We start from the raw sequence: 14,606 nt of genomic DNA, 5'->3' as shown, positions 1-14,606 counted from the left end.
GGGGTCCATATGGTTCACAGGGAGGACTATGTATAGGGGACGGAAACATTCATAGCCCCCAAAAGTACCCAGCGCAGCAGCTTTAACAGCTCAACACCCTTCCTAGTCTTAGCTTCTCAGGATTCATTTAAAGGTCCTCCACTCTCACAAGTGGGAGAGACTCTGAGTCTCTGCATCCTTCTATCTGTCTAGCATCACAAGTCAGGAGTGGTGGCGGGCGGGGGGGGGGGGGGTAGGAATGAGCGGCCTCTTCACAGTCAGTGCTACGGGAAGGCAGAGCCTCCTCTGAAGGCCTGGAGTCTTCTGCAAAGCTGCGGGCAGCTCCGTCATGAGGAAGGGGAAGGAGAGGACTGTACGCGTAGGGACAAGGGCAGCACAGGATGAGACTGGAGGCACAGCGGATACAGTTGACTTTGCTTTATTTATTTGTCTTATTCTTAGCGAGGTGCACAATATGAGCTGAGTTCTATGCCAAGTAGAGTGTGGTCGATCCTAGAACACCTCTATGGTAGACACGGTCATGTTGACAATATCGCATCCCTTTCCTGAGCCCTGTTGTATTGAAGAATGGAAGTTGGAAGGAACTCCCTCCTCCATGGGTGTTCCAACAAATGGCTCACCATGAAAATCCAGCCCCTCCCTGTGGCTTCTGGAAGACCTGAATGATGAGCCCTTCCCCCTCTCAGCTCTTTTCTGCAACAACCTAGTGTCTTTCTCTCTGTCTGTATCTCTGTCTCTCTCTCTCTCTCTCTCTGTCTCTCTCTCTCCCTCACACACACCCTCTATGTTTTCTTCTTAAATGATTAGCATTTTATGTTCCCAGAAGGAATTGGCCTAAGCTTTGGTGAAGCTGCCTCACAGGGACACAGAGTCCTGGGCCCCATTTCACATCTCAGAGAAACACCAAAGCGGAAGAATGCCCATGAAATACTCGAAGAAATGAGCTGGCCGCGGGAATCACATTCCTGCAACATCCTGAAACATCCTGCCCACCCTTTCCTCGCCCCAGTTCTTCAGCCCCTGCCCTCCTCCCTGGAAAACAAGCTTCCTTTCTCCTGACCTCTAGGTGTTCATCAGTCCTGCGACTGGAGCTTTCTACTTGTTGCTATCATCCATTTGAATAAATAGTTCTTTAGCTAAGTCAGAAATCGTTTCCTTGATTTGAAAGTCTTAATATCACCAAATTGGAGCCAAGGGCTTCGCAGAAAGTAATCATGAAGCCTCTAGCATGTACCATGCCTGGAATTTCATCCTAAATCACAGCATACACACACACACACACACACACACACACACACACACACACACACACACACACACAAACACACACACATAAAACAAACAAATTATACTGTATACATGTGTGAGTTCCTTAAAAAGCTCTGAAAAGGGAAAAATATTTGAAAAGTATACATTGTTGGGGTTTGTCTCTGAAATGTACAGAGTAGGAAATGGAAGTCTCTCACCATGGCCAAATGTTCGGGACCACATACACAGTCAACTTTCCATAAAACCTTCACTTCTGCTTTGCTCGTGTCTACAATGTATTGTTTCTACTACGTAAAAAGATAAAACTTTCCCCAATATTTATGGAGTTGAGTGCCCTTGATTTTGTCCTCCCTTGAGCACAGAGTCGAAATGACTTGGGTGTCCAAGGTAGCATCCACGATTCAAATTCTCCACTTGGAAATTGACAGCCTTTAACAATTGTTCAGCTCGTGTCCAGCCTCCTCCTACAGGAACGTGTCTGTGGCACCTTTGCCAAGCAATTTCTTCCAAGAGATGCGAGTTCAATGTTTCAGTGAACCTACGTAACAGCTATCTTCTCTGGTATGGCAGACCCAATGGATAGGTGGCCAGTCTAATCCAGCCACACCGCTACCCTAAAGAATGATAAAGGCTCAGGCGAGTACCACCAACACTTAGCTTTATCTCCATATTTCTACATAAAATCAATATAACTAACTTCATCTACCTTTCACGCTGACTACATGCTGAGTGAAATCCTTTGTTACAACAGTAAATATTCTTTGGGCCACACTATTTAACTGGGGCTCCTTGTCACAACCTTGTTTTAAGTTCATGACCTCTATGAGAGTCTCATTTAAAAAAAACTAAAGTAAAATAAAAATTCATATTTTGAAGTACTGGAGACTTGAATGTTAGAAACATACAGTTTAATTAATAATAATTTTGCATGACTTATGTTTTCAAAAAACAATTACCATGGGCTGTCTGGTGGAGCTGAATTAGGGAATCCCTTGGAGAAATAATTTTAGTTCACGCGATGGATGGGGTGGGGGTGGTTTTGAGTAGGAGGTAGCTGTGAAGAGGGAAAGAAATGACTGTTGGAGGCCATCTTGGCCTAGGTCTGTGAGGGACGACCCTCTGCCAATGGGAAGCAATTTGAATCTCTTACTAAACCTCAGGCTTCAGTAACCACTCCTGATTTTCCCCGGAATTATCTCATGACCTCCTCTCTGTAAGGCATCTTCAGATAAGGAACCTTCGGCGGAGTCATGTCTAGGAACTAGGTTGAGATCCCACACCTTGTCCCCTAATGACCAGGGAGGTTCACCCCCCAAGGCTGCCTGCAGGTCGGTCCCAGCCCAGCCCGGGCTCTCGACCACTTACAGCAAGCTGTAAGAGATTTACGGCAGAGAGGAAGGTGAGGTGGACCGACAGGGCTGCTAGCCTTGAGAGTATTTGCTTCATTCTTTATACCTAAGCTTCCTTGACATAGAGCACAAGCCTGGGAGTGGATGGAGAAAGAGCCTGGAGTGTCTCCTCAAGATAGAGTCTGACCGTGTCTGAAGTGCTAGCCAGGGGCTCCATCACAGAATCCGCCAGCTGACTTGACTTCCAAGGCGGTCACCCACCCTTCAACCCATTCACTGTGCATGACCTCTGCCTTCAGGACTCTTGGGAGCCTTAGCAGCCAAAGTGCCCGTCTGGCAAAAGCGAAGACCTGAGTTGAAACCCCAGTTGGAGAGAAGGGGGGAGGGGGGAGGGGAGGGGAGAGAAGGGAAGGAAGGAAGGAAGAAGAAAAGCTAGGACGGGGGAAGCTAACGTCCCAAAAGAAGATAAAAGAGGAAGAAGAAGGGCCCACAGTGTCCCAGAGAAATAAGGGTCAGATGCTTGGTTGCCTGGGGAAACAAATTTTTTAAAAAAAAAAAAAACATTATGGATAGGAGGCACTCTGGTGTGTTGTTCATTTCAGGCGCTCTCTTACCAAGGTTGGTAAGTCTTGGTCAGACATCTGGGGTGCAACCCCTGAGCTATAAAACCTTGACGCAAGAGCATCAGATCTCCAGGGAATTCAGCTAAGGGGAAGAGATTCCGGTTGGTTTGGCCTGTGATGCACCGTTCTTGTTTCTTCTTGAGGAATGGCTTGCAGTCATTTCGATGGCATCTCACGCGCTTCTTTGGTTCTTCCGACTTAAAGGTGACGTCCATGTTCATTTCTTGTCTTTTTACGGGCTGGCGTTCTGCCTCCTCGTTCTCCTCCTGCTTGGCGTTATCAGAGTAACCACTGATGTCGCAACTCTCCCCTTCCCTGGACTTGTCTTTTGTTATAAAGCCCAGGCCTGCTCCCGAGTGAATTGTAGAACCCCTGCGCTTTTCAATGTGTGCGGTGTCTTTCTCATTTTGTAGGGCCCGTGCCAGTTGCATCCTTTCTATATGCTTGCTGATGTTGGCTTTCTCGCGCACGGGCATTTTAAATTCTTCTGCAGGTATAATCACCTTCGCTGTCCATAATTTTTCTATAGGTTTACACATAATGCAAGGGGAGGAGAGTTCTTTACATTCTGTCACTTTGTTGAACTCTGGAGATATGGACTGTAGCGTCTTCATCATTTTCCGTTCTTCGTGCTCTTTACTAGCCAAAAGCTTTCTTGCTGCTATGGTGTGAACGCCACCTAGACGCTGACAACAAACGATTGTTAAAGACCACTGCCCCGGACTAGGTAACCACTGCAGACATAAATTGCTAGTGGTTTGTTCTCCCTCCTTTGCTGAGTATGTTTGAGTCCCTGGTAGTGGGAAAGATGGCAGACCTTTGAGGTCAGACAATCAATCCTGTGTTCAAATCCTGCCTTCTCTCTTATCTCCCATGAATTTGACAGAATGTTATTGACCTGACAGAGATACTGTGAAACCTCAACAAGACAATACATGTGAATGGAACAAGGCGAAGGGAAGAAGAGCTAAAAGAACAACAAAAAAGGTAGTTGTATCACTCATTATCATTCATGCTTTATTCTCATCTGAACTTTTAAATAAGAGAGTATTTTGCTGTGCGAGTATGGAATCCACCATTAGAATTGGCCAACTTGAGTCCACTGTTAAGACTGTTTGGTTAGATGGGTTTTGAACCTGGGGCTTCCCCTTAGCATAAGTGGCAAACTTTGGAGGAACATCTGTATGTGTAAACTTACTAGAATCTCTTTTTCCAAGGGGGAGTATTTCCCAAAGGCAATGCGTGGGTCTGATCTGGAGAAATTAGTCCATATCCTGGAAGGCAGAAAGGTAAGTGGGTTAGAATTTTGGAAAGCATCTTTCTACCTTTCCCTTTGGGAGTGAGAAACTTAGACATGGACCCTACATTAGCTAAGGTGGATCCTACCCACAGATGGACCAGAAGTCCAGACCACACTCACCTCGTTGGTGACACAAGACACAGGTTCTCCTGGCAAGGTGGGAGCTCCCTATACGGGGACAAACAGATGGCACCAAAAAGTCTGTCTGACTTCCTACTTGTACATGACTTGCGCTCTGCAGCAGTCCTTTCTCGGGCCTTCAGCCACCCAGCTGTAGGTGTTTCCATTCCCTGGCAGCATTTCTCCCACTCTCTGATCATTCTCTGGCAATAGGCTGGGATAGAAGGTGTTAATGCCTGGAGTTTGTTCCCGAGATAGTGCAGTGGGACCCCAAGGGGGCAGTCCTGAGCACTGACGGCATCACAACGGGCCTGTCTGGAGGCCATTGTGAGGTCTGCACTGGAGGCCTCCAGCGTCTCCTGGGATGCAGTTGGCACACGGGACCACGCCTTGATAGGTTGGATCCCAAGAAAGAGATAGGTAGAGAGTAGGGCTGGCAAGCAACCCGAGTGTGCAGCTCTTACAGGACAGAGGAAAAGGGTTTTCACTCGCCTGCACTTTGCTCTCCAACCTTCGCTTGAGTGCTACTCTGTCTGTAGCTTTGGAAACAAGTATCTAGGGACCAACTACAGCGGGGTCTGGAGCACCTGTCTGCCCCTCGCCCACCTCCTTGGCTCGCAGGGCCCAGCTTGATTTCTGCCTCCTCTGAAGGCCTCTTTACTGAATACACTGGCTCGCCGTCCATTTCTAATAGCACGTCCAGTATCTTGCCGTGGTGCGGTGCCACCTGCCTCTCTGTTGAAAACCAGTGCCACGGGCATCTTACTCCTCCCTGTGCAGTTGCTTAGCACTGGGCCTGGGGTCAGGCTCAGCTAGACACTTCCTGAGTCCCAGGTCAGGGAGGGGATGAGGAATGATGTTGGGTGAAATGGATTTTGCCACAAGATAATTTGGCAATATATATACATTTATATATATACACACACACATATTTATCTATCTATACTCAATGACAGTTACAAAATCAAAGATGCAAAATTTAGTCAATGGATAATGATGACAAACTCAAATATTGGGGGGTGATTGCTGGGGTGGCTCACAACTGTAATCCTAGCGACTAGCGAAGGCTTAGGTCTGAGGATCACAGTTCAAAGCCAGCCTAGGCAGGGAAGTCTGTAAGACTCTTATCTCCAATTAAGCACTAAAAAAAAAAAAAACAAAGCCAGAAGTAGAGTTGTGGCTCCAGTGATAGAGTGCTGTCCTTGAGCAGAAAGTTCAGAAACAGCACCCAGACACTCAGTACCAGCACAAAAAAAAAACAAAAACATTGTCTGGTGATGATGGATTGGAGAGTTTTGGTTAGCCAAACATGAAATATTGTATAGCATATAGGAATACAGGAACAATAAAAAATAACAAGGAGGAGAGCTCTTTATTTATGTGGGAATATCTCCAGGAAATATGGCTAAATCCAAAGGGCAAGATGAAGTATTTTAATTAATTTTTTAAAAATTGTTTTAGTGTTTTTAAAAATTTTATTTAAAGGTGATGTACTGAGGGGTTGCATTATATGTCAGGAAAGGAGTACATTTTCTTTTGAACAGTGTCTCTCCCTCCCTCGTTCTCTCCCAGTTTTCCTCCTCAACTACCGACTGTTTATGACTATGATTATGTTTCTGTATTGGGAGAGAAAAGCTGTGTGTACATTCTCAGTTGCAGTGACTCACGCAGTTTCCTGAGAAAGATATTGGCAGATAAGGAAATGTAAGAAAGGAGGCTTTTCATTGTAGACATTAGCATATGACCTCAAATTTAAAACCACCTGAAAATATTAACTATTTGGACAAACTAAACTCAGAAAACACACAAGCAGCTTGTGGCGACATACTGCATATAATCTTTTGACATGTACCGATTCTGCAGCTTCTTCGATTGGGTCAGAAACCCACTGTGGAAATGTTTAGGTTTTGTCCAGGACTCGGCCCCAGGCAACCACTGGAAATACAACCTCTGCCCCATCCAGATAGCAGTAGTTTCCTCACCAGCTGTGAGCCCGGAGTTCAGCAGGGTGACTGCCACATCACGTCCACTGGATTTCCCATTTGTTGCACCTCAGTCCTGCTGCCGCCATCCCCTGCGTGGGTCCTGGGCTCTGGCTCCCTCTGGTGGATCGTGCAGCCCATTACATGACTTCCAAGGCTCCCCCCCACCCCCCCACCCCCCCACCCCCCACCCCCGTCATCCTCAAAGTCTATGTAATAGCCCTTGATAGACGGCTCCTTCTTAATATCGTCTAATATACAGACCTTAAAGGAGTAGCTGTGCACGTTAAAATCACAGTCCTTTTTACAATTCAGACCTGACATATCCCCCAGTGGCTCATGCATTGAAGGCATCGTAATGCCTTCAATGAATGTAACGCAATGATGCTCAGAAGTAGAGCTTTTGAGTATTTGGGTCGCTTGTGTATAGATTGGTTATTTATTATAATTGGTCCGAGGTGGGATTTGTGGGAGTAATCAAGTCCAATGGATTAATCAACTGATGAATTCATGACTTGAGAGGTAATGGAAACTTAGAAGGTGGGACATAGATGTAGGCAACAGGTCCTTAAGGGGCCTGCACCTGAAACTATCTTGTCCCAACCCTTTTCTTTCTTTTGCTTCTCCCTCACTCTCTTAGCAATGATGAGGTGAGTTTTTATTCTGCCACATCCTTCTTCCATGATGTTCTGCCTCACAGAACAATAAAGCAAGTCGATCATGGACTGAAACCTCTGACACTATGAACCAAAAATAATTCTTTGCCCCTTCAAGGTATTTTTCCCCCCTCAGGTATCTTTTCTAGGGAATAGGAAATTAGCTAGCACAATGTCCTCTTATGTCTGGCTCTTCGCAGACTATACTCCAGGAAATACCTTCCAAGTTGGTGCCTCTTGAACATTAATACACATCTCCTATTAATGTGTATATCAATCTGGGAGATCTTGTGAAAGTTCATCCCTGTTTCTGCAGGGCTGGGATGGGGTCTCAAATTCTGTAACTCTGACAAGTTTCCAGGAGAGGCAATGGTTTTGCTTGTTTTTAGGTAAAACAAAATTCTGATCCTCTCTGTATAGAACTACATTCTAAGAGGTAGCAGGCATAGTGCCTGGGCAAATGGCATCATCACTCAAAGATAAGCAGATTCTCAGGATTCCCCCAGAACCACTGAGTCACAATCCAGATTCCAACCCATTGCACTATTCCAATAGGTTGGAGCCTAAGGAAGAGAATCGACAGTGTTGGCAATCTGAATGTTCAGTTCTTACAGGGAAAAGACAAAGACTTTTCAGTCACCTGAAGTCTGCTTGTCTCTCCAGCCTTAGAACTTCAGGCTAGATCAGTATGCTCGATCATTAACTCTGGGAACAAATATCTATGCTATTTTTGGAGGCAACAGATGTTCATGTCGTACTTTGTAAAGCAGCTCACCAAATCAAGTCGTTTGTTTGGAGAACTGAGACCATTAACATTCAGTGTCACTATTGGGTGGTGTGTAGCAATTCCTGCCATTCTGTTGTGTTTGTCGTATTCAATTCTTTCCTAATTTCCATTTTCTTGTCTACTTTTTTGGTAAGACTTATTTTCTGCCTGATGCTAATGGTGATATTTATCTGCCTATTCAGTGTAGGGTGCCTTTGAATATGTGTTGCTGTACTTGTTTAGTGGTTACAGATAGCTTTCATTTTTGTTATAAGAGGTTTGTTTTTTTAAGGTAATCTAGATCAGGACTCATTTACTTTCAACACGCTGAATACAACAGATCATTCCCTCCTTTCTTTGAAGGATTCTGTTGAGAAATTGATTATTTTTTTCTGGTGAGCTTATCTTTATAGGTGACTTAATATTTCTCGCTTACTGTTTTTAGTATCTTTCCATAGTTAATATTATAACTATGATGTGCAGAGGTTCTCTTCTGGTCTTCTGTGTTTGGAGTCCTAAAGGCTTGGATGGGCTTCTCTTTCTCACAATCTGGCAAAAGCTTCCTGCTATTACCCAATTGAATGTGTCCCATACCTTTAACTATCACCTCTTCTCTTTCTGCTATGCTTGTGATCTGTAATTTTGGTCTTTTAGTGGAGTCCTGAAGTTTTTGATAGGCTTTCTTGTTTCTTCATTCTCCTTGTCTTCTTATTTGTCAGTTGTATCTACTTATTCTCTCAACTGTGAAGTTCTGTCTTACATTTGATCTACTCTACTGGATGGGCTTTCAACTGAAATTTTCATGTCTTCTGGTTTGATTTGGGGGGTGGGGAGCAATCCTGGGGTTTGGAGTCAGGGCCTGAGCACTGTCCCTGAGCTTCTTTTTGTTCAAGGTTAGCACTCTACCTCTTGAGCCACAGCACCACTCCAGCTTTTTCTGTTCATGTGGTGCTGAGGAATCGAACCCAGGGCTTCATGCATGCTAGGCTAGCACTCTACCACTAAGCCACATCCCCAGCCCTTGATTTTTTTTCAGGATTTCTATTTCTTTACTGAGTTTGGTTTGACATCCTACACTGACTTATTTATTTCAATTAGATATTTATATGTGTCTTCTTTAAGTTATTTTTGCAGGTTGTCTATACATTCAGAGTTGACTTAGCTGTTTATCTGTATTTATTTTGATCTCACTTGGATTTTTGTTCGATTTTTTTCAAAAACAAAATTCATCTAGCTATTTTCTTGCACTCTCTTTGGTCACACGGTGGTGTTCCTCTTTCATGGATTATTGTTATAATCATTCCTTTGAGCTCAATATGTGGGATTTCCTCCATGTCATTGTCCTTCCCATCTTTGTTGACTTTTGAGGAAAGGTCAGCAAAAAAAAAAAGGAGGCAGAATAAACATCCAGTAGAATAGTTTTTAAGTGAAAGATGTGAAAAATGCAAAGAAAAGAGGGAAGGTCCCTATCTCCCTTATGTGTGTGTCTCCAATATCTAGCACAAAGGGTTGAGCTCATGGCACCATTCAAGCAAATGAGTGTGTATACACTTGCAATGCATGGATCAATGTTCAAATACCAAAGGAAACAGATCCAGAAAAATGTTCTCCCCTATATGACATCTAAGTGTACCCAACACACTAAGCAAGCACACAATACCTAATCTACTCCATCTTGGATTTTTTTTGTGTGTGAATAATAGGGAAAACACTCAAAGGTCCGCCTACCTACCCAATATACTCTTCAGCCCTTTCTCTTCAAGCCTCCACAGGGACCTTGCTCCACCTGCTAAGCCATCAATCGGGTAAGCTACACAGGATCCATCGCCCAAAGATGACCAGTTCCTTCTCCCACATGTAACAGCCCAAGTCCAAGACAGAGATAAATGGGGTGGTCAGTGGGACATAGGGAACAAGAAGACCAGAGTGGATCCTGGCTTTGTTAATCCTGCTTTTCCCCAAGTCCTCCCCATCCCTCCCTGTCATAGAAGGAACACTAATAAGACAACCTACAATCTTGATCAGACCGGACAAGAGGGAGTTCCTTCTCTCCTATTTTATTTGTGTGCAGACTTTCCAAAGACTGATATATGGGAAGGAAGATTCCAATTCCAAGTATAGGAAGAATACCTGTTCCCCAGTCCCCTGCCTCTCTGGGTAGTGGTGGGACCAACAGAATCACGTCCGGCTTGCCTGGCGCCATCTTCATGCTAAGCTAATTCAGGAAGTTGTTGCTTACAGATAAGGGAAACCACAGTCAACACCCTTCCGCCACAATCTGATGGAGTCTCAGAACTGTGTTACCCTACAGAAAGTTAAGAGGCTCTATAGCTAAGCATGTGGAGAAACCCAGGGCTCATGAATCCACGCGTTATCACCCCTACAAGCTTAGGGTGGTACTGCTGGCTTCATGGGGAGAGGGCAGGTTTCATGGGCATGGATCTAGAGGTCCTTCTCAAGAGGGGGACAATGAATTAACTTACTCACTCTGCCCCAGGAAGCCAAGGAACAAAGGTTCACACTTATTAAAGCAGAGTGAGGCAGAACAGGAAAAAACAAATGAAGAGAAACCAAGTTCTGAGCTGAAGCTGATCTGCCTGTCAGTTCTGCCTCCCTCTAAACTAAGTTTTGTTTCTTTTAAAGACTTGTAATCCAATAGTTTTCTCTACTATCTGTCCCTTTACCAGTACCACCTGCTAGCTTACTAATCTACCCACATCTTTTTAAGTAAAGCACTGGAAATTATTAAACGTTGTGAAGAAAACATACAATATATCAAAAAAACATAAGCATAGTGACCAAACACATCTGACAAAGTGGAATGAGACAGGCAGACAAAAGACCAAGGCAAATTCTATAATATCCAAGAGGAGATTCTCCCCAACAAAGGCTACCCCATGCAGAAAATTCCTTCACCCTGTGTTTGCTCATCTCTATCTTCTATAAGACAAGGAAATAATGTGGAGTCTACTCATGGCAAAATTTCACAGGAAACAAAAGTAGATGAAGTTTTCATGTACTTTACCTTTGAATATCCCTAGCATTGCCACCTAAGAGTTTTCTCCAAGCCCCTAGTTCAGATTTGCCAGTGTACCCCCTTTTGTTCTTGTCATAATGTGTATTTTTAATGATTTTTTTCCCCAATCTGCCATTGGGTGTGAGACTGTTGGCCAGAGAGTAATTCATACAAATGCATGCAAATACACAGAAGAGGGATACGTGAAAGAATCCAGGACATTACATTTTCAAAGGAAAACTATAGCCTCTTCCCTCCCTGTGCCCAAGGAAGGTATTTGTTCTGGGTTCAAGTTCTCAACTTGGTTGCTATAGGTCTGTGAGAGTTTGACAAGATAAAGGGAAAAGAGGCTAAGACACAGCAAAAAAGAAATGATGAGCAATACTGTATCTGAATCAGTTTATAAAGAGAAAGACTTTTCAAAAGAGATTAAGTGCCCCCCCAGCCCATCTCCTTTGCAAGAAAGAATTGCAAATTAGAACAGTGATGTTGCATCCAGAATCTGTACAAGAAGATTCTGGATGGTGAAGACTCATGAGAATCTGTGAAAGAAGAAGATTCTGGGTGGTGAAGACTAGAGAGAAGGTCCTAGAGAAGCTGCTAGTGTCTGGGTAAGCAGAGTGAAGGGCAGGTCAGCACCTGGCTACCACAACAGTCTACACTGACGCCAAGCCCATCCCTCCTGTGTCAGGGCAGGGGTCCCAGGCCTAATACTTGCTCAGTCTCTCTCAGTAGGTCTGCTTGTAGCCTTTTGCAGACAAAGAAACCAGTGTACTACGTGCAAGTTCCAATGGCCCAAGGTCACAGAATTTTAAATTAGCGAAAGTAAAACAAAACAGATCCTTACCAATCTCAATATAATCTGAGGTCTGATTCCCCAGGAAATGGTGTGGTGACTGAACGATGCAAATTGGTGCGATAAGAAGATTTAAATGGAATCTAAGGAGGCAATTCCTGCAAGGATAGGCAGAGGTTCAGCAGTCTCCACTGCCCTTGCCCTTAAATGACAGGCTCAGTCTAAAACAAAGAATATCACCCAAATTGACAATAGTAATAGCTAGGATTTATTAAATATTTACTACAAGCAGGTACAAGTTTGTGAGCTGGGCAGGCATTAACTCATCTAAATGTACACTCATAAAACGAGGCGAATGAAAGTTCTTAGAAGACACATCTGCTATAAAACAAATGAGTGATACCTTCCATTGTCTATCACAGTAGGAACAGAGAGGTGCCATGAGAAACAGTGGAGCGCAGTGCAGGAGAGATCACAGGATGTGCTGTGTTGATGCTTTCTGTTGGAGCGATGTGCTCCCAGGGGTCAAAGGCTGCCCCCGGTGATGCGTTGTCCACCAGTAGACAGATCTGTAATCTGTTCCAATGAGACCACTGTGGTGATTTGTAGTAACTGAACATCAGCCTAAAGGCAGGTATCAGTCATGACCCACCTCCTCTTTCTCAGGAAACCTCACCTGCCATCACCATCCTTCGTGGAGTGGAATCTTCTACATGTTTCACAAAATTCAGGATATATGCTGCCCCTCTCCATTTGGCTCTTTACCCATCTCTTTCAGAGTTGTGCTGCGCTCTCCATGTGGAAATGGAGTGAGCCTGTGGCTTTCCCAGGGTTTGCAGATTCCCATGTGAAACCCTTGTCCACACATGGGGGAAGAGTCGCACTGAAGCCCACAGGGTTATCACTGATCATAAAAGGGTGACACAAAGACCGAATCTGTCTCTGAACTTCCCCTGTAGACTGCCCTCCTCTTTCCTCAGGGATTTCTGCTGCAGAAAGAGTTGTGTTTTTCCAAGAAGGCTGAACCTAATTGAGCATGCATGAAAATATCAGCTGAGTTATGATATACAAACATGACACCATCTTATCTTAATACCCTGGTTGGCAAGGCCTCTCCTGAGGATACTGGTGCTCACATGGGTGGAAAGGGAGGGAATTGTGGTAGATCTCATTGGGTACCTAGCCCTAAGAGTGCATTTTCATGAGAGGTCAATTGTGTGCCTTGCAGTAGTGCCCTGGGAAGAGCTCTGTTTGGTTAATGCTGGGAAAGCTGAAATGGACCATTGAATTTACACTTTGCCTCTTTTTCATCTAAGGGTCCATCAGTTCTTTCAGTAGCAATTATTTGTCAACATTTTTAATAGTCATAGGAAGATACAGGTGTGTGTGCGTGTGTGTGTGTGTGAGAGAGAGAGAGAGAGAGAGGGAGAGAGAGAGAGAGAGAGCTCTATCTGCATCTCAAGCCCTCCAGTGGCTGCTTGGCTCCCTGCCTGCTCTCCACCATATCCCACCCTTTCAGTCACAGGCAAGGCCTTGCGCTCCTTACAGCTTCAGCCTCCTCCGTCCCGATCAGAAGGTCCCCACGGCAGCCTCCATCATTACCGACACCAGCATCCTCTCAGGTGTGGTCACCTCAACAGCCCCTGCCTCCACGCCCATCATCTCGGCCACCTCGATAACACCCGTTCTTGCCGTTGCCATGTTTGCTGTCACTGTACCAACTTCCAACACCATGTGTGGGTTGTTGAGGTGTCACTGCCCGAGACACTGATAGGGAAGTGGAAACCTTTGACCCAGGAAGCCACCTACTTAGTTGTGAGACATGAAGGACAGAAGAACAGAGTGAGTGTTGAGAACGGTGACATCGAAAGGCAGGCACCAATGGTGAAGAAGGGGAGGACACCGGTGGCACTTTGAACCTGCAGAATCCCGCAGAATCCTGTGAGGAAAAGATGGAGGAAACCAAGATCAAAAGCCAGATTCTGGTGGTGAGGGAGCCTGAGTGCCAGTGTTGTATGTATCCTTGAGAAAACTTTGAAGGTTTAACATATACCAACTGCTTAAAACCTTACACACTTGGCTTTTTTTTTTTTTTTTTTTTGGCCAGTCCTGGGCCTTGGACTCAGCACCTGAGCACTGTCCCTGGCTTCTTCCCGCTCAAGGCTAGCACTCTGCCACTTGAGTCACAGCGCCACTTCTGGCCGTTTTCTGTATATGTGGTGCTGGGGAATTGAACCTAGGGCCTCGTGTATCCGAGGCAGGCACTCTTGCCACTAGGCTATATCCCCAGCCCACACACTTGGCTTTTAAAGAAAGCATTTTTGTTTAAAAAATGAGTTCATAATATTAAAAAGAAAGCCATTTATTCCACTTTAGATTATAATCACGAATTTTACGTCCAGCATAGGAGGTCTAGCCAAGTCTATACATTTATTGTCACTGTAATTTGATAATATGAGGGGGAGTTGTTCACATAAGAACAGGGTTGAATTTGGAGATTTATTAGGATTGTCACAGGAGATCACTGTGCTGTAGTAACAGTGTTAGTAGTCCAGCTTGCCTTCAGTGTGACTTTGTCCCTTGGTCGCAGAAACACTCTCTACTCTAGCTAGTGGAGGTGTCTATCTGATTTTGATGACATGTCAAGTGATAGAAAGTTTGAAATGTCCCATAGAGTTACATTTCATGTTCACAAAATGATCTGTTTGTTAACTTATATGACATTAATA

At 44.6% G+C, this 14,606-nt stretch overlaps 1 protein-coding gene across 1 annotated transcript; it reads right to left on the bottom strand.

Moving 5' to 3' along the window:
• Positions 1–3,228: 3,228 nt before the first annotated feature.
• Positions 3,229–13,578, bottom strand: C2H10orf120 (chromosome 2 C10orf120 homolog). Its single transcript, XM_048336204.1, has 4 exons — positions 13,480–13,578; positions 4,662–5,020; positions 4,440–4,515; positions 3,229–3,927 (listed from the first exon to the last, which is right to left on the bottom strand). The coding sequence occupies exons 1-4, from the start codon at positions 13,576–13,578 to the stop codon at positions 3,229–3,231; spliced, it is 1,233 nt and encodes a 410-aa protein (XP_048192161.1).
• Between the last annotated feature and the right edge of the window lie 1,028 nt (positions 13,579–14,606).

The sequence above is a fragment of the Perognathus longimembris genome, chromosome 2, assembly GCF_023159225.1.
Source record: "Perognathus longimembris pacificus isolate PPM17 chromosome 2, ASM2315922v1, whole genome shotgun sequence".
NCBI classification, from domain to species: domain Eukaryota; kingdom Metazoa; phylum Chordata; class Mammalia; order Rodentia; family Heteromyidae; genus Perognathus; species Perognathus longimembris.
Note: the sequence above shows the minus strand (reverse complement) of the source record. Positions and strands in the feature narration are given on the sequence as shown.

Bases quoted from the DNA above. Each gene is read 5' to 3' on its own strand.
- C2H10orf120 (XM_048336204.1), bottom strand. From the start codon at position 13,578: ATGGCAACGGCAAGAACGGGTGTTATCGAGGTGGCCGAGATGATGGGC. The intron at 5,021-13,479 runs GTAATGATGGAG...ACTGCATCCCAG, and splicing joins CTGAGAGGATGCTGGTGTCG to GAGACGCTGGAGGCCTCCAG. The intron at 3,928-4,439 runs GTAAGTTTACAC...GTTTGTTGTCAG, and splicing joins CCTTGGAAAAAGAGATTCTA to CGTCTAGGTGGCGTTCACAC.